Source organism: Podarcis vaucheri, assembly GCF_965113315.1.
Source record: "Podarcis vaucheri genome assembly, chromosome: 6".
NCBI classification, from domain to species: Eukaryota; Metazoa; Chordata; class Lepidosauria; order Squamata; family Lacertidae; genus Podarcis; species Podarcis vaucheri.
Window position 1 is genome coordinate 15986167 of NC_138764.1, and position 20076 is coordinate 16006242.

General features: G+C 45.1%; 1 protein-coding gene across 2 annotated transcripts in view; it reads right to left on the minus strand.

Moving 5' to 3' along the window:
• The window catches only part of RXRG (retinoid X receptor gamma), a 79328-nt gene that overhangs the window by 32660 nt on the left and 26592 nt on the right, over nt 1-20076 (minus strand). Inside the window, exon 1 of one of the 2 annotated variants that reach the window (XM_082225517.1) lies at nt 19551-19823. The exons of the other annotated variant lie outside the window; for it this stretch is intronic. Within the exon in view, the coding sequence (XP_082081643.1) occupies nt 19551-19599 (49 nt within the window). The 5' untranslated portion in view covers nt 19600-19823. Of the gene's footprint in view, nt 1-19550; nt 19824-20076 lie in introns of those variants that run through there. 2 annotated transcript variants of the gene reach the window in all.

Below are 20076 nucleotides of genomic sequence, written 5' to 3' on the forward strand. Positions count from 1 at the left end.
GTATCCTCACGAGTCATTTGTGCACAATGGCTCATCATGAAGATAATGCTATTTTCTACCCCTAAAAACCAGCCACCATTAAACAGGTTTATCAGATAAGGAGGATTTTGCTTATAAATATTTTTTTATTAGATTTTCCAATTTAAAAAAAAAAAAACATTTTTAACAAATTATACATCCATTTTTAACTTAAACCCTTTTTTCCAGAACTTCCCTCAGCTTGTCTGATAATTTTCCGTTTATTTTTTTATCCTCGTCTCACATTTCCCAATATTATATTGCACTCAAATACTCTTAATCACATCATATTTTTTAAACAATATTTCTAATGGTAATTTCACAGAGCTTCTTGAAAGCCAACGAAAGTTATTTGCTCATCACAGAAATTTTAGATATACTCTGTAAATTTCTTCCAGTCCTCGGGGAATCTCTGGTCACGTTGGTTCCTAATTCTCCCCGTCAATCTGTCCATTTCTGCGTATTCCATCAGTTTCATCCTCCATTCTTCTTTCGTGGGCATCTCTTCCTGTTTCCATTTCTGTGCCAGCAAAATTCTGGCTGCTGTTACTGCATACAAAACTAATTTCACATCTTTTTTACTAATTTCATTATCCAGTATTCCCAACAAGAGAGCTTCTGGTTTTTTAACAAAAGTATATTTCAACATTTTCTTTAACTCATTATAAATCATCTCCCAGAAGCTTTTTACCTTCTTACATTCCCACCACATATGGTAAAATGTTCCTTCTGTCTCCTTACACTTCCAACATTTATTGCACACTTTATACATTTTACAGTGGTGCCTCGCAAGACAAAATTAATTTGTTCCGCGAGTTTTTTCGTCTAGCGAATTTTTCGTCTTGCGAAGCACGGTGTTGGAAAAGTTTTGGAAATGCTTCAAAAATCACCAAAAACTTCAAAAAAGGCTACCACACCGCGTTCTATGAGTTGCTCCTTGAAGTCAAGTCGCAACTGTATTAACGGTGTTAAGAAAAAGGAAACAAACTTGCAAAAAACGCAAGACGTTTTCGTCTTGCGAAGCAAGCCCATAGGGAAATTCGTCTTGCGAAGCAGCTCAAAAACCACAAAACCCTTTCGTCTAGCGAGTTTTTTGTCTTGCGAGGCATTCATCTTGCGGGGCACCACTGTACCCAGTTTTACTGGTGTTATATACCATCTATATAACATCTTCATAACATTTTCCTTAATCGTTGTACAAGCTGTAAACTTTAACCCATCCTTCCATAATTTAGTCCATTTCTCAAATTCAATATTATATCCGAAATCTCTAGCCCAACTAATCATTACAGATTTAGCCTCTTCGTCCACAGTATTCCATTCCAACAATATTTTATACATTTTAGATAAAATTTTCACTTCATTGTTTAAGATTTCTTGTTGAAATCTAGATTCTTTTTCAGAATCTTTTTCAGAATTTTCAGATAAGGAGGATTTGATCAGTTTTCTACCATTCACTGTTGCCGGATATCTGCAAACTAGAGGGGGTGATTGTCAGCTAGAAAACAATGAGATAGGAAAGGGTTCTGTCCACCTCTGCCCCCCAATTCAATCTCAATCTCAATGGTGCCTGTGGCTTCAAAGGTTTAAAACAAGCATCTTAATTGGAGTCACCAAGTTAAAGGGCACCGAGTGAAGTTTGCAGGGCCCTCAAAGAAGCATTTTTCTGATGCGCATGCTTCATATAACAGCCCAAATGGTGAAAATAACAGGGCTCTCTGAAAGGCCATTGTGGTTCGATTCCTTTGCCATTCCATGCCTAGTGGGAGAGCTGATTCAAAGGGAGAAAGACAGACAGACGAGGACCTTTTCCATTCCGTGCACAGAATTAAACCTGAAATGGGTTGATCGCAGGAGAATCCGGACTCCATTGACTCTGACAAATGTCTTTAACGTTATTCAAGAAGCTGACCTTTTGTTATCTTTTATTGTGCATCTTCCCTTTGAATCAGATTTGACTGTTACTTCAGGTAAAATAACAAACACTGTCACAGGAACCGTCTTTGCAATAAATAAATATTGAAGTTGTGGGGGAGAGGGAGGGGGAGAGGCAAATCGGGCTGGCGTGCCGTCGCGGCAACTTCGCGGCAGCTACAGAGAGCAAGTCCTGACCTTTCTGCTGAGCAACTTCTCCTCTGCAGACCAAACTAGACAATATGCTAGATGGGTAATTGTATTTAATATGCCTAGCTCCCCTCCCCTCCTTTTAAGAACAGCTATGAGGATACTGGAAGGACAGATTGTGAAGCTGAGGCTACAAGACTTTGGCCACCTCATGAGAAGAGAAGACTCCCTGGAAAAGACCCTGATGTTGGGAAGATGGAGGGCACAAGGAGAAGGGGATGACAGAGGACGAGATGGTTGGACAGTGTTCTCGAAGCTACCAGCATGAGTTTGACCAAACTGCAGGAGGCAGTGGAAGACAGGAGTGCCTGGCGTGCTCTGGTCCATGGAGTCACGAAGAGTCAGACACGACTAAACGACTAAACAACAACAACATGAGGATGGGGAGGAGCATTTTCAGAGTCTTTTCCACCCTAAAACCATCTCCCCATCTATGAAGCTGCTATTTGACTCAAGGGTGAAGCCACAAGACAAGTCCATGATGGCATTCTTCACTCATAAAATCAAGCGAAGGAAATACTGCTTGATGGAAATTGCCAGGGCAGGACAAAGGCCTATATGTTTGGGGTGGAGTTGGGGGGGGTGAATTTCAATAGGGAGGAATGTAATGTTCTGCACTTAGGCAGGAAGAACCAGTGGCACAAATATAAGATGTGGGACACCTGGATTGCCAGTGGTACATGTGAAAAGGATCTAGGGGTCTTAGCAGGCCACACGCTTAATATGAGCCAACAGTGTGATGCAGCAGCAAAAAAAGCTAACACTACAGAAGTATGGGACGCGTGTGGCACTGTGGGTTAAACCACAGAGCCTAGGACTTGCCGATCAGAAGGTCAGTGGTTCGAATCCCCGCAATGGGTGAGCTCCTGTTGCTCGGTCCCTGATCCTGCCAACCTAGCAGTTCAAAAGCACATCAAAGTGCAAGTAGATAAATAGGTACCAATCCAGCGGGAAGGTAAACGGCGGTTCCGTGCGCTGCTCTGGTTCGCCAGAAGCGGCTTAGTCATGCTGGCCACATGACCCAGAAGCTGTACGCCGGCTCCCTCGGCCAATAAACCGAGATGAGCGCCACAACCCCAGAGTTGGCCACGATTGGACCTAATGGTCAGGGGTCCCTTTACCTTTAGTCTTAATAAAACACTAGTGTCCCGCTGAATTACTCAGATGTTTTGCCTAAGAAGGAAACCCAAACTTTCCTTCAAATTTCTCCTTATGAAAAATGCAGCAATATTGTACATCAATGTACGGAACTCTGAGGAAATTTTCTATCCTTATGGAAGTCTTTTGTTTAAGAATGACTAGACTTTATACCAGGAGAGCCACCCTACACATTTCCCCCTTCCAAGTTAAAAGCAACTGAAATGTACTCTGATGGATGAGGGTGGGTCACAATCCATTCACACATCCAGCGATACAAACACACACACACACACACACACACACACACACACACACATCCATCTAACTATGCCCCGCAGAGGACCTTAAGGTCCATGAATAATCATAGTTTAGAGGTCCCGGGCCCTACGGAAGTCAGATTATCCTCCACCGGGGCCAGGGCCTTCTCAGTGATGGCTCCAACCTGGTGGAATGCTCTGTCCCATGAGACCAGGGCCCTGCAGGATTTAACTTCCTTCCGCCAGAGCTATTCTGCCTGGCTTTCAATTCGAACTTAGCCTGATCTTTTATTCCCCTTCCTTCCCTCCCCCTCTCCTTTTTATGAAGATTACCCACTCTGGGATCCCACAGCTAATTCTCCCCTGGTCTCCTTGCTGGCCCAAATAGGACTAATTTAGCCAGCTAGCCCTGGTGATCATCCAATGTTTATTGGATGGATTTTCCCCCTAAATTGATTTTTGAATTCTGAATTTATTGTTATTCATGTTTTATACTGTATTTTATGCTCTTTTTTGTTGCATCAATTAAGTGTTTTAAATTTGTTGTTAGCTGCCCTGAGCCCGGTTTCTGAACCGGGAAGGGCGGGGTATAAATAAAAAGTTATTATTTATTATTATTAACTGGCCACTGGCAAGACAAAAATGAAACTGATCCCTGTCTTCTCCCCCACAAACCCAAGGCACTTTTCCCCATTAATTTTTCACTTCTGCATCCAGACATTCGCTGTCTCGTGTTCCCTAGCCTTTTGCCCCAAATAAAGCGAAACCCACCCACAATATATTCAGTTCTCCATTTTCCACCCAGACACTCTCCAGCCTGGATACGTACTTGTCATGTGAATACCAGTTCAACAGGCAAATTTAACAACTCTACATCTAGCCCACCCAACAAGGAAAAATGCTGTACTCTCCACGCAGAAATATCTCCATAATCTCCCGACTTGCGCAAGTCTCTCTTCCCCAAAGATCCCTTTTCTTGAGGGCAGCAGGTCCCCTTTGATCCTGCCCAAGCGCTGTCGATGAACATGTTGTGCCCCAAAAGCTTAGCCTAGTCTGTTATGTACTGAAGTTCTCACCCTGGGCCAGCAGGGGGCTACTGTAGATCGCTTTCACTCAGGTCCACATATGCAAATAAGGAATTGAAAGTGACGTTCAGTGATTGGATAGTTACAGAAAGTTGTTACAGTTATGTTGTACTGGAGCTCTATATAAGCAGGCTGGCTGAACCCTTCAGCCCAGTTCTGTTCTGGGCCTGTGAATAAACAAGAGCTGTCTGAAGAATAGCTGTGTCGTCTGATATGTTCACCCACAACTTAACATAGTCGTCTTTGCCAAGCTCTGCAGAAGGGCACAGAGAGGGGTGACCAAGACAGGGAGTTGGGCACTGTGGGTGCAGCAGCAAACAGCATCTTGGGTTTCCTATCACTGCTGCCACAAGATTGCTGTGAAAAACCTGGGGGAAGGGAGTGGGACTGCGAAGAGGGCAGAGAAACTACTGGGCCGGTTAGAAAGGATTCAAGGGCCAGATCCAGCCCATGGGTCACCAGCTTCCCATCCCTCTTAGAAGAATCTATTCTCTTTATAAATATTGTTGCACAGCATCCCATTCTATAAGCAGCAAAGATTCCAGGGGTCCAGGGTTTGCAATTGGAGGCTGTGGTTCCTTTATGATATATGGTTTATTTACACATATATAGACAGCATCTTAAAAAGCAGAGACATCACCTTGCCGACAAAGGTCAGTATAGTTAAAGCTATGGTTTTCCCAGTAGTGATGTATGGAAGTGAGAGCTGGACCATAATGAAGGCTGATCGCCAAAGAATTGATGCTTTTGAATTATGGTGCTGGAAGAGACTCTTGAGAGTCCCATGGACTGCAAGAAGATCAAACCTATCGATTCTGAAGGAAATCAGCCCTGAGTGCTCGCTGGAAGGACAGATCCTGAAGATGAGGCTCCAAGACTTTGGCCACCTCATGAGAAGAGGAGACTCCCTGGAAAAGACCCTGATGTTGGGAAAGATGGAGGGCACAAGGAGAAGGGGATGACAGAGGACGAGATGGTTGGATGGTGTTCTTGAAGCTACCAGCATGAGTCTGACCAAACTGCGGGAGGCAGTGGAAGACAGGGGTGCCTGGCGTGCTCTGGTCCATGGGGTCACGAAGAGTTGGACACGACTAAATGACTAAACAACAACATGCAGCCTGAGCCTGAGCCGGTGATGGAGGAGCTTACAGCATTGACACCCCAATATGTTCTTCTTTTCCCCCTAGCCACAGCAGTCTTGGAGCCAAAAAGAGACCAGCCATGGCTAGGCCTCCCTCCAGCTTGCCGAGTTTCACAGACTGCAGCTGTTTTCCTCCAGCTCACAGCATCCCCAATAGCAAACCCTAAACTCTCCAATCAGCTTTTTCTCCTAAAGTGGAGTGGGGAGCACAGAGTCTTGCCTGATGGCCCATTAGCTTCCCTTTGCCTTTGATTAATGGCTGCCCTCCCAGGCGAGTTCCTGAACATGTGGAGCCAGTTTGGCCGGCATTTTAATGATTTGCTAAATCCAGTGTCTGGCAGCCTTATTAACACTCTAAAAATTGATTAAATTCTAACACCTATCAGACCCAGGAATCCCATTGCTCGCTCCCAGCTGCTGCCCACCTAGCAGTTCAAAAGCACGTCAAGTACAGGTAGATAAATAGGTACCACTCCGGCGGGAAGGTAAACGGCATTTCTGTGCACTGCTCTGGTTTCGCCAGAAGGGGCTTAGTCATGCTGGCCACATGACCCAGAAAAACTGCCTGCGGACAAATGCCGGCTCCATTGGCCAGTAAAGCGAGATAAACACTACAACCCCAGAGTTGTTCACGACTGGACTTAACTGTCAGGACCCCTGGGTGGTTAAGTCCAGTCAAAGGCGACTATGGGGTTGCAGTGCTCATCTTGCTTTCACCAAGGGAGCCGGCGTTTGTCAACAGACAGCTTTCTGGGTCATGTGGCCAGCATGACTAAACCACTTCTAGTGGAATGGGACACCATGATGGAAACCAGAGCGCACAGAAACATCATTTACCTTCCTGCCACAGTGGTACCTATTCATCTCATGTAAGGGCCATGAGGCAGTCTTTTTTGGTTTCTGGCCGGTACCACATAGTAAAGTAAAAAAGGTAAAGGACCCCTGGACGGTTAAGTTCAGTCAAAGGTGACTATAGGGTGTGGCACTCATCTCACTTCAGGCCGAGTGAGTTGGTGTTTGTCCACAGCTTTCTGGGTCATGCAGCCAGCATGACTAAACCTCTTCTGGCTCAATGGAACAACATGATGGAAACCAGAGCACACGGAAATGCTGTTTACCTTCCCGTCACAGCAGTACCTATTGCACTGGCGTGCTTTCGAACTGCTAGGTTGGCAGGAGCTGGGACAGAACAACGAGAGCTCACTCCGTTGCGGGGATTCGAACCGCTGACCTTCCAATCAGCAAGCCCAAGAGGCTCAGTGATTTAGACCACAGCACCACTGGCATCCCTTATCATGCTAGTACAAGTGTAGTGGTGGGAAGGCAGATTGAGCCTGCACCCAACAGCAAAGTAATCTGCGGAGGAAGTGCACCAAGTTTAATGGCGATCAATCAACCCAATGAAAATAGTTGTAGCAGTCAAGGCAGTGGAAGGTTCAGGTGCTGACCAATTGCCTGGTCAGAACATTTAACTATTACACTTCTCTTGGGAACCATTGTTCTGGGAGTGGGATAGTAACCATCAGTGAAAATAATGTTGGAGCTCACCAACCCCACTTCAAAGACCTATAGTTCTCAAAAAAAGGAGACTGTAATGTGACTATATGACCCATTTAACTGCATGTCTTGCAATGTCAACATGCTCCTTGCAGTTACTGCAATGTATAGAGAAAGACCTTTCTATTAAATAAGAATTCTTTTGGAATGTTTCCTTGGCAGATAATGATGTTGTTATCCTGAGAGTGAACAGAAGCCGTCTTCAGAATCCACAGCAGCGGCCCAGAGGAACTGAAATCCAGTCTTTGCAGAAGGCTCCAGCACACATGACATTTAAAAAATGGGCTATCACATTCTCAGTACCTGTCAAGTAATGCAACGTGACAGATGAATCCGGTTCCTGGTGCACTGCATCAGCGCAAAAAGAGGGAGAGTTTCTCCCAATAAATCCAGATTTCTTGCACTTCCTGTCTTGGGGACAAACTTTTAAATTCTCATTTGTGCCTAACAATGCTTTCTAATGGACTCTAGAGAAGCTTGATCTCAGCAGTGTGCTGTTGTACACCCTTAATCACAAGTTGCACGCAAACACGCACATGCATTCCACAGTACAGACGCATGTAATAATATATTTAGCTCAGAGTCAAAGGGTATCACAGGGACGCGGGTGGTGCTGTGGGTTAAACCACAGAGCCTAGGACTTGCCGATCAGAAGGTTGGCGGTTCCAATCCCCGCGACGGGGTGAGCTCCGGTTGCTCGGTCCCTGCTCCTGCCAACCTAGCAGTTCGAAAGCACATCAAAGTGCAAGTAGATAAATAGGTTTATTCTGGCGGGAAGGTAAACAGCGTTTCTGTGCGCTGCTCTGGTTCGCCAGAAGCGGCTTAGTCATGCTGGCTACATGACCCGGAAGCTGTACGCCGGCTCCCTCGGCCAATAAAGCGAGATGAGCGCCGCAACCCCAGAGTTGGTCACGACTGGACCTAATGGTCAGGGGTCCCTTTACCTTTACCTAAAGGGTATCACACAGAGATTCCACACATACAGTGCTGGATTTACATATAAGCTAAACAAGCTATAGCTTAGGGCCCCACTCTCTTGGGGGCCCAAAAAAATTTAAAGGAAAAAAACTGGTTGTACATTTCCAAAATATAAGATAAAAAAACAAATAAAATAAAACATACATACAGCAATAGTGTTTTGTGTTGTGTAGGCTCCTATTCGTTATGTGCAAATGGCTTTAGATACCTGTTAGGTCCATAAATTACCATATTCAACACAATAAACAGTGACAATTTGTTGCTGAGAAAGGACAGCTGGACATATATACTTATTACCTTCAGTAGCTTAAAGGTAAAGGTAAAGGGACCCCTGACCATTAGTTCCAGTCATGACTTACGGCCTTATCAAACCTAAATCCTGCATATATGTGGGAGTAACTGGGTAATTAGCACCCAAGTAAAGGCAATGGACCAGAGCATGGAATAAAAGAACATACAGGTTGCTGTTTGTTTGCTTTTACACACAGGTTGTTATAGACTAAAAAAGGGTGGGTTAAATAAACAGCACCCAAGTCAGGATGGCAGCTTGGTTATACGTTCGAAAACCAAGGAGCAAAGGGCAGTCTACAAAATCAACTGAGAAAATTGAAAAACACGCAGCGGAAGCCGTCTGACTTCCGAAGAGCGTTCGAAAATGGAAGCATTTTGGCATTTGGGTTCCAAAACGTTCGTCAACGGAGATGTCCGAGAACCGAGGTACCACTGTACTTAAATAACTGGCCAATCACATCGGTTCTGCCCCCCCCAACAAAAGTCCTGCCCCCTCAACCAAGTCCTGCCCCAAACAAAAGTTCTGGCTGCCCCCATGGCCACTTCCCAAATATGGAGGGAAAAGGGCAGTGAAAGATGTAAGATAAGCAAGCAAAACTTAGTTTGTGTAAGGAGAGGAATTTGGTAAACAAGGCTAAACTCGGAAAGAGGCAGGAACAGGGAAGGTTGAAGAAGTTAAGAGAAGCACCAATATCACCTCTCCCAGAGAAGAAGGTCGGGCAGAGTCCAAAGATCATTCTTGGTACAAGCTTCCTGGAATTTCCCCACTTGGCTGATTGGCTGTTGCCATTTGGGTTTTGCCTGCAAATCGTCACAACTTGTGAAGGCTACAGCAAAGATATATTATCATAACTGTGACAATCTATGTTGGAAATGTAAAGAAAAGGAAGGAAGCTTTTATCATATGTGGTGGACCTGTCCCAAGGTGAAAGACTTCTGGGAAAAGATTTACAATGAATTGAAAAAAATGTTGAAATATACATTTATAAAGAAACCAGAGGCCTTTCTTCTTGGAATAACAGGTTTGGAATTGCCCAAGAAAGATATTAAATTATTTTTGTATGCCACAACTGCTGCTCGTATTTTGTTAGCTAAAAAGTGGGAAACCCAAGAATTACCAACGATAGAATGGCAGATGAAGATGATGGATTTTTCAGAAGCTAGCCAACCTAACCAGAAGAGTCCGCGACCAGAAGGAGGAGGAGTATCAGGAAGAATTGATTAAATTTAATGATTACTTAGTTAAATATGTTAAGTTTCATTAAATGAAAACAGCTTGCAGATACTCAATTGGGTTAGGATTTTATTTATGTTAAGTGATGAATTAATATGTTTAATTTCATAATGTGAAGATCTAAGGATGTTAATGTTTAAGTTAAATTTTATAAGAACTCTGATTTGGAAAACTGTTAAAAGGATATGCAATGAAATTCAACCAAGGGGAAGCAAGGAAGTCACTTAACAATGTTAATAAGTGTAATTTTCAATAAGGCTATGATTTATGTTTGTTTGTCTTATGTGTTTGTTTGTTTATAATGTTGTGAAAACCAATAATTTTTTTTTTTTGAAAAAATAACAACTTGTGAAGGGTATTCCATTAAAGGAATCCAGGGACTCAACTTGGTTTGGTCAACCCTTGAGAGGGAGTTGTGCCTGAGTCCAGGGGAGCACCTGGGGAGTGAACAGAGTCTGTTCCCAGGCTTTTCACCTGCCTCAGGTGTTCACCCTTGGCTGACCTATGATAGAGCTCTGGGTCAGCGCTTCCTGCAAGGGTGCATGGAGCTTGTCGAATCAGAGCCTATGCAACCACCCACTTTCTGTAATCAATAAAGTTGTGGCCTAAATTCTAAATTCTAAAACCCAAAACTAAAATTTGAGTCAATTGTGTGTTTATTTAGGGGGGAGGTCTCTGGGTCTGAACACACAAACAGATGAAAACACTAGCAGGATTGCAATAACACTTGTAATGTTGCAAGTCCTATGGCAATAACGGAGTTATATAAAGCATGGACTTTTGAAAAAGATGCAGCAGGAAAGGTTGACAATAAGATTCATGGAGGGGAAGGTGGGAAGTCCAGAGATTTGGAAAATCTATTAACTGTTGATGTGTATAGTTGTATTGTTTTAATTTTATATTTGTAAAATCAAATAAAAATTATTTCAATAAAACAAAATAAGTTCTAGAAGCTGCAGCTATTGCAGAATGTTGGTTCTAAGCTGGAGTACAACAAATGAGCATTTAGGAGCCTGCACTGGTTAGTTATCTGCTACTGAATCTGATTTAAGGTTTTGGCTCCAGTGTATGAAGTTGCGTGTCGAGACCCCGTGACCACCCCTTCATTGATGAATAAGACACAAGGACACAGATATTAGGTTAATGTTATTGGGCAAATTTAGGCCACAACTTTATTGGTTACAGAATGTGAGCGGTATTGGCTTAGGCACTGGAACTGACCCAAATATATCTGACTCCTGCCCGTCACACTGGGAGTCCAGTAAGGGTCAACCACCGGTAGGGGGAGCCCCATCGGTGCAAACCAACTCGAGCTCCCCCAGGGTTCCCGACGGGGTCGTGGCATGGCCCTAGACCAGCCCTGGACTTCGGACAAGATCCACACCCCCGGATTCCTTTAATGGAATACCCTTAAGCTTGGAGGGGCAGGTGACGGCCACACCTCCCCTCCCCCATCATAAGATCAACCAGTGCCTAACTGCCAAACCTTACAAAGTTGTGATGATTGCTACGAGGTAGGCGAAAACCAAATGGCCCAATTTGCCAAGTGGAAAAATTCCTACTAGGTCCCTCAATGGCGACCAACCAAGCTCCATAGCAAGGCCAAATTCGAAACTTAAAAATAGGGAGGGAGGGTGGGAGATCAAGGAAGTGAGCCAAGAGGATGCTCTCCGGCTTGCGCCTCAGTTTAAATGGGGCCGGCCACGCCCCCCAGGCAGCTGATTGGCTGGCAGGCGAATGACATGGCTGGGAACCTCCAAGTGGTCCACTGCAATTCCTCCCCACTGGGAAGTGGAGTGGATTTCTCACTGGATCAGGGGGTTGCCTGCTATGTGGTGATATGGACAAACACAAACCCCTGTGGTGCAAAATGCGACAATCTACAAAAATGCAAACGCAACATCCCGGCTAATCACTGTTAGTAAATATATAATCGGTATGATGTCATTCAAAATATACAAATAAGCCACTTCAAAACAATATATATATCATACAGCACATCTCACAAAATATACAAGTAACTGCAAGTTGTTGTATGTATCAGAGTCAAGCAAAGATTCAAACAACCAATGAATAGCGAGGAACGCTAAACCGTCTCTCAAAGGAAGACGTTTCACAAAAGTCTCAAAGGAAGATGTCTCTCCGAAGTCTCAAAAGGACAATGCATCTGGAATAGTTCGATGACATCATACCGATTGTGTATTTACTAACAGTTATTAGCCACCGTGTTGCGTTTGCATTTTTGTAGAGTGTGGTGATATGGAGCAGGGCCTTATCTGTAATGGCACCCCAGTGGTGGAACTCCTTCCTGTTGGAGGCAATAGTGCCCCCCCACAAGTCACCTCCTGAAGGCAAATTTATTCATTCAAGGCCAAAAGTAATAATAATAATAATAATAATAATAATAATAATAATAATAATAATTTATTATTTATACCCTGCCCATCTGGCTGGGCCTCCCCAGCCACTCTGGGCAGCTTCCATAGAAACCAAAAATACAGTAAAATATCACACGTTAAAAACTTCCCTGAACAGGGCTGCCTTAAGATGTCTTCTGAATATCAGGTAGTTGTTTATCGCTTTGACATCTGCTGGAAGGGCGTTCCACAGGCCGGGTGCCACTACCGAGAAGGCCCTCTGTCTGGTTCCCTGTAGCCTCACTTCTCGCAATGAGGGAACCAGCAGAAGGCCCTCGGTGCTGGACCTCAGCGTCCGGGCAAAACGATGGGGGTGGAGACGCTCCTTCAGGTATACAGGACCAAGGCCGTTTAGGGCTTTAAAGGTCACCACCAACACTTGGAATTGTGCTCAGAAGCATACTGGGAGCCAATGTAGGTCAAAGTGACACTCAAAACTTATTGAGAGGACTGTTGGGAGCTCATTGCGTAAGAGGTTTTATGAACTTGAAAGGTGGCTTGCATGGTGTTTATATATTTTTATTATACCATATAGGATTTTATGCACTGTTATATACCACCCTGTGAAGGGTGGTCTAGAAATAAAATTAATAATAATTCACATGCAGGCATATGCAGATTAATACCAAGGCTTCGTGGAGCTTGCCAGGTCCCACGTCACAGCTGCCAATATGTATACTGAAATTTAAATAAAACACCTTTTTTTGTAGGGCAGCCGTATTGCTCTAATTTTTTTTTTAGCCAAAAGAACCGCCACCCTCTTAACTTTTAGTTCAGTGGAGAGCAGGTTAAATGATGAACACAGCGTACTACCAAGCAGTAGAGAGCCTTCAGCAACACGTAAACAAAGTGGGTTCTCCTTCATGGAAAGCATGTGTTGCAGTGGGAGCAACCATGACATCCCCTGTTGTTGGGCAGGTTAGTTTGGATGGCCACAGATTTCATTGGACACCTTCAATTGTTGCTAGGGAAAATTTATTGTTGCAATTTTATTTGATTGATGGGGATGCTATATATGTTCCCTGTGCTTCCTCTTTTCGCTGCGCACATCGGATCACCCTCCTATCCTCCCTTTATTTAGGGTTTGTTCGCACTGACCTTGCTATGCCTGTCATGGGGTCGTCTGCTTTTGGGGCCGGGGCCTGGTAGGAATTTTGTCCGTTTGGCGGATTGGCTGGTGCCATTTGGTTTTTGCCTACTGTGTAGGAAATCGTCACAACTTGTAAGGTTGCGGTTAAAGGTAAAGGGTAAAGGGACCCCTGGCCATTAGGTCCAGTCGGGTTGTGGCACTCACCTCGCTTTATTGGCCGCTCCAGGGTCATGTGGCCAGCATGACTAAGCCGCTTCTGGCAAACCAGAGCAGCGCACAGAAATGCCGTTTACCTTCCCGCCGCAGTGGTACCTATTTATCTACTTGCACTTTGACATGCTTTTGAACTGCTAGGTTGGCAGGAGCAGGGACCAAGCAACGGGAGATCACCCCGTTGCAGGGATTTGAACCGCCAACCTTCAGATCGGCAAGCCCTAGCCTCTGTGGTTTAACCCACAGCGCCACCCACATCCCACCAAGGCTGTGCCTGCCCCTCCAATGCTGCTGCTGCAAGGGTATTCCAGTAAAGGAATCAAGGGGCTCACCATGCTTTTGTCCGAACGCCTGCCAAGGGGCTAGGGCCACGCAAGAACCCCTGGGAGCATTTGGGGAGAGGGGAGAGCCTGGCACCCAGCTTTATTCTCTCCCCAAAATTGTTTACCCTTACTGACTTCCGCACAGGTGTGGTTGTCAGTTCTGTTCCTACCTCCAAGTGGAAACAGATAGTCGCTAACCAATGCCTAAGCAACCACTCACATACTGTAATTCAATAAAGTTGTGGCCAAAATTATGCCAAAAACCAAAACAAAAATGAAGTGTGAGCCGTGTTTTTATTCAGGGGTGTCTTGGGGGTCCTTGACACGCAAGTGGAGGTTTTGCCAAGTGATGTCCTTATTTTTATCTGCTAAATGTCAGAATCGGAGCTATAAACCCATCTATAAAAGTGTGAAGACTGACAAAAAGAATTGGGAGGGAGAGAGACACAGTAAGGAATATTTGCACAGAAGAAGAGGAAGAGCAGGTTATGAAGGCTATCACAGCCTCTCCAGGCATATGTAAGGCTGATAAATTACTCCGGTTTCTCATAGTCCACAACTGCCTCAATTTTTATCCAAGCTTCGATGTTTCAACTACACATCACATGCAAGAGTGTGTAAGGAAAGCCCAGTGACCCATTTATTTTGCTGCAAAGCAGCGTTGGGAAGGGACAATTTGGAGAGGGTAAGCAAGGGGCAGGGCGATCGCTTAACTCTTCCAGCCCACCACTTCTTTCTTCATAACTAGCAAACTACTCGAATCATAACATGCAAATTATACTGACCCGATTTGGGGAACTGAAAAAACCAGCTCATTCACAGGCTGCCACTGCTTATGCTCTGAAAGCATCCTCCAAGTCCCACATTTCTTTCGGTTTCATTGGGAACAGCGGTGGGTCTTTCTACCATCACACAGATGGAGTTTGGGCTTCATTTCAGACCTACCCATTGGCTTCAGTTTAGACTATGGGCAGGCAACCTAAGGGGATGCGGGTGGCGCTGTGGGTTAAACCACAGAGCCTAGGACTTGCTGATCAGAAGGTCAGCGGTTCGAATCCCCGCCACGTTGCTCGGTCCCTGCTCCTGCCACCTAGCAGTTCGAAAGCACGTCAAAGTGCAAGTAGATAAATAGGTACCGCTCCGCCGGGAAGGTAAACAGCGTTTCCGTGCACTGCTCTGGTTTGCCAGAAGCTGCTTAGTCATGCTGGCCACATGACCTGGAAGCTGTACGCCGGCTCCCTCGGCCAATAAAGCGAGATGAGCATCGCAACCCCAGAGTTGGTCATGACTGGACCTAATGGGACCTAACTGGATGCAATCTAACCAGTTTTAGAACCAGCAACTTCTATGTACTGGTCCTGTTCTTGTGCCTTGAACGGAAACCTGACACACAGAAATTCAGCAAGCGTAGTTTTTCCTGCCATTTTAGGCACAGAAAAGCTTTACCTGTTGAATCTCTGCGCGTGCCGGTCTGCGGATAAGAGTACAGGAACAGTACAAAGACACGATGGAGTCGATGGGACTTATTTCCCAGGGTCGACGGCAGCAACTTTTTGCAGCCGAGGGAAGACCTTGATGAAATCCTGAAGCACTACAAGAGCAGAACAACAGGGAGCGTGGCCCTTTGTCAATCGCAATGCATGTCCCAGAGTAACATTGGGAGCAAGCAGCCTTGCAAAATGTTTTATTTGCATTTAAGCAGATAGATAAATGCTCCATCCAGCACTTCTGTGCCTCTAACAAACATGCCCACATGTGTAAAAAGAATTAGGGAACGTGCATCTATTGTACCCAGAAGGACAGGGCACAATGGCTGTAGCTCCCACCAGTTGAGGGTCAAACGTGGAGGAAGGTGATGAAAAGAGGAGGGACAGGGCAGGAGGTATAGCTCAGCACACTACCTGCCTCCATGCCAATATAACTGAATGAATGAATGAATGTTTTTTAATGTTTTAGTGTTGTATTTTTATCTTGTTTTTTAAGTTGTATTTCAATCAACTTGTTTTTTATTGGTTGTTAGCCGCCCTGAGCCTGGTCTTGGCTGGGGAGGGCGGGGTATAAATTGTTGTTGTTGTTGTTGTTGTTGTTGTTGTTGTTACGACCAAACAGCCAGCAGCTATCTGAAACTCCCAGACATTTATTTCCAAAACTCCCAATCAGCAGAATATTTGAGTGTCAAATGACCCATATTTTAATTTCCAAAGACATAGCGGCAGGTGTGTTTCACCCAGCCAGAACCAAACATTGCATGCAACTTATCCGCTCTCTTTCAAGCAGGGCACCCATGCCTTTCAAAACTGAACGAGAAGCAGGAATTTAGCAAAGGAAGCTTTCCCCTCTCACTGTATTTACATGCCAATAGGAGTTTTACATGCAGAATTTCCTGTAACTGCTAACATTACAGGAAACCCGGACAAGGAGAAAAAGTTGGCAGCTCTATTAGACCAATATTATCCATCACGGGATACACAAATGAATTTTTTTAGTGGTGTGGGGGCACGGAATTACTACTGAACAGTTGCTGGCCCTCTTTTAACTTTTAGCTTATTCTACCTCTTTTAACTTTGAGCCACCCCATGATCAGATTAACCCCCCCCCATTATCACCCCACAGCCAATAATATGGGTGAACTTCAGGATAGAAGATTTCTGCTGAAATCTCTTGCCTGACTCTGCCATCACCTGCAGTACCCTGCCTTCTCTGTGCCTCACACAATATCCCCAACTCCTGTTAACTGAGAACAGCCATTTAATGAGTATCTTACAGTGTTTTTTTCCCTGGAGGTACTCAATGGTAGTAATAGTAATAGTAATAGTAATTTATTACTTACAGTATACCCCACCCATCTGGCCGGGCCTCCCCAGCCACTCTGGGTGGCTTTCAACAGGATATTAAAAACACAATAAAACATCAAACATTCAAAACTTCCCTAAACAAGGCTGCCTTCAGATGTCTTCTTAAAGTCAGATACAGTGGACGCTCGGGTTGTGAACGTGATCCGTGCGGGAGGCATGTTCACAACCCGCAGCGCCTCGTCTGTGCACACGCGGATCACGATTCAGTGCTTCTGCGCATGCGCAAAGTGCGATTTAGCGCTTCTGCGCATGCATGAGTGTCGAAACCCGGAAGTACAGTGGTACCTCAGGTTACATATGCTTTGGGTTACATACACTTCAGGTTACAGACTCCGCTAACCCAGAAATAGTGCTTCAGGTTAAGAACTTTGCTTTAGGATGAGAACAGAAATCGTGCAGTGGCAGCGGGAAGCCCCATTAGCTAAAGTGGTGCTTCAGGTTAAGAACAGTTTCAGGTTACGTACGGACCTCCGGAACGAATTAAGTACTTAACCCGAGGTACCACTGTAACCCGTTCCAGTACTTCCGGGTTCGGCACGGTTCACAACCCAAAAACGCACAACCTGAAGCGTCTGTAACCCGAGGTATGACTGTACTTGTTTATTTCCTTGACATCTGGTGGGAGGATGTTCCACAGGGCGGGTGCCACTACCGAGAAGGCCCTCTGCTTGGTATGCAGTGCCAGAACAGTTTTTTTCTGGAAGAAAAGCACTGAGTATCTAACATTTTATGAAGTACATGCTCCCCCAAACAGCCATCTGAGGCAGGTCATTAGCATTCTCAATGGGGACATCATCACGGCCCCAGGACAGGATGGAGATGAGCCAAAAGTCACCTTACTAAGCTGCTTAAGGATCCCTTGAAAGGCACTCCTGCCACTGCTCCAAGCCTCTCTGCCCCCTGGTCCCCATAAAACCCAAATGTAAATGCAGTGAGCAGTATGTGACATCTCTGCGCTTTGTCGCCTCATTTGTTGACTGGGGGAAACACACGACGCAATGACGTCTTGCCATGAATTGGGCTGTATCCAAGGCAGTGCTAAGTAACACTGTCGGCGCAAGGATTTCAATTTGTGCAGTCAAACTCTCCCCCTTCTCCCTCTCCCTGCACACCACCTAAATCTGTTCTGGGGTTTCCCACAACCCTTCGGAGCATATTTTGGGAGTGCAAGGGGATGTGAGTGGTGGGAAAGTTCTGTTGCTCATGCAGGAATCCTTGCACGGACAGAACGAATCGGATACAACCCTATGCACGACATAACATATTAGCTGGATATTGCCTAGTAAGTTTGATCGCATTTTAAGAGGAAAGAGAGGCAGAGACCATGGCAGAGATGGCTTGGACTACTGCAATGCGCTCTACGTGGGGCTACCTTTGAAGGTGACCCGGAAACTACAACTAATCCAGAACGCGGCAGCTAGACTGGTGACTGGGAGCGGCCGCCAAGACCACATAACTCCGGTCTTGAAAGACCTACATTGGCTCCCAGTACGTTTCCGAGCACAATTCAAAGTGTTGGTGCTGACCTTTAAAGCCCTAAACGGCCTCGGTCCAGTATACCTGAAGGAGTGTCTCCACCCCCATCGTTCTACCCGGACACTGAGATCCAGCTCCGAGGGCCTTCTGGCGGTTCCCTCACTGCGAGAAGCCAAGTTACAGGGAACCAGGCAGAGGGCCTTCTCGGTAGTGGCACCCTCCCTATGGAACACCCTCCCACCAGATGTCAAAGAGAACAACAACTACCAGACTTTTAGAAGACATCTGAAGGCAGCCCTGTTTAGGGAAGCTTTTAATGTTTGATGTATCTCAGTATTTTAATATTTTTTGGGAAGCTGCCCAGAATGGCTGGGGAAGCCCAGCCATATGGGCAGGGTATAAATAATAAATTATTATTATTATTATTATTATTATTATTATTATTATTATTATTATTATTATGCAAGCCCACATCTCTCCTATTGTCTGAGTAAGCCCATAGAAAGAAGACTGGGCAGCATCCAAACACAGGACTTGGATGCTCTCAGTCCAAAAATACTTTGGAGCTTTTCTGTCTCTCTCTCCATATTATATTTAGTGCTCCACTATGTACTTCCTGTGGCAAGTAGGTCACATACAAATATAGCACCTTTACTTACCTCACTCAGTCTAAAGGCAACAAATCCATGGTATGCTCTCTTACTTTGCCCAAAGTCTCGGGTCTAGTCCTCAATAAGGGGATAAATGTGTCCTTCGGCCAGCCAGGCTGCAGGTTTGGCGCTCGCAAGATTATACGGGCTGCTCCATTTAACAACAGCAACTCTGTATATAGAAAACTAGGCTTTTTGCCCTTTTCTTGCCACATGCTAGTTTTCTTTGCGAAGATAAGTTTTTGAGGGCTCCCGTATACAATCTGAGGCAGTACGCTGGTTCACTATTTCCATGTGGTTCTTGCGGGTGCCCACCCCCCAGGTCTGAATTTGTTTAGCACGAAAGAAGCTAAGAGGTGGCTTTCATTCACCTGTTTCTGACAAGCAAGTATTTGGTAAAATCGCTGTAAGATGCTGCAACATCACTCTATCACACTGACTATTTGCATAACAAACTCACCATATAAAAGCCAAAAGCTCTCGTCAAACTTTAAAGAAACCCCACAGAAACACCCCACCCTCTAGGAAGGCATTGGCTTCCCAGTGAGAAAGCAGCTTCTGATTTAACAATGCATAAATTTAATTCTCTTCTCTTCTGCTCCTCCTCCCGCCACTTCTGCATTTTCCCCCCTGTGCCTAGGTTGTTCAATTGCTATTTGCATCCCAAACCAGAAATCTGAAACCATTCGTGAAATACTTACTCCCAAAGCCTGTGGGAAACTTAATGAAGTGTGGATAATTCCCGTACATCTTTAATCTTCAGTTCATCTCTTCATTGCAATGGCAAAGGGTGCCTCCAAGATCCTTAAAGTGTTCCGTTTTGCTTAGCAAACCTGAAACTCTCTCCGGCGATTCCAGGCTTGCTGCCTCCTCAAGAGGAGAAGAAATCGTGTAGAGAAGCTCTGCTTACCCTGAAGACAGTGGCTGGAAGAATCAGGCAGTTTTCAGCTGCTGTTCATTTTCCATTCTGTTATGGGCAGGGCTTCTCTGTGTGTGTGTGTTCTCTGCAAACTTGCAGTGTGTTATATTGGTAGCTTAATCCATCAGCGACAAGACCAATCAATGCATCACAGCACTGGTATAGGTCACAAATCAAAAGCTGGGGGAATTAAATGGGGAAGGGGAGGGTGAGGGTATTATTTGAAGTATGTACTAATAAAAAAAAATCAATGCTGTGTGGAGTAATTAATTGAGGGGGCGACATATGGCTACGTTTACAGGCAGCTG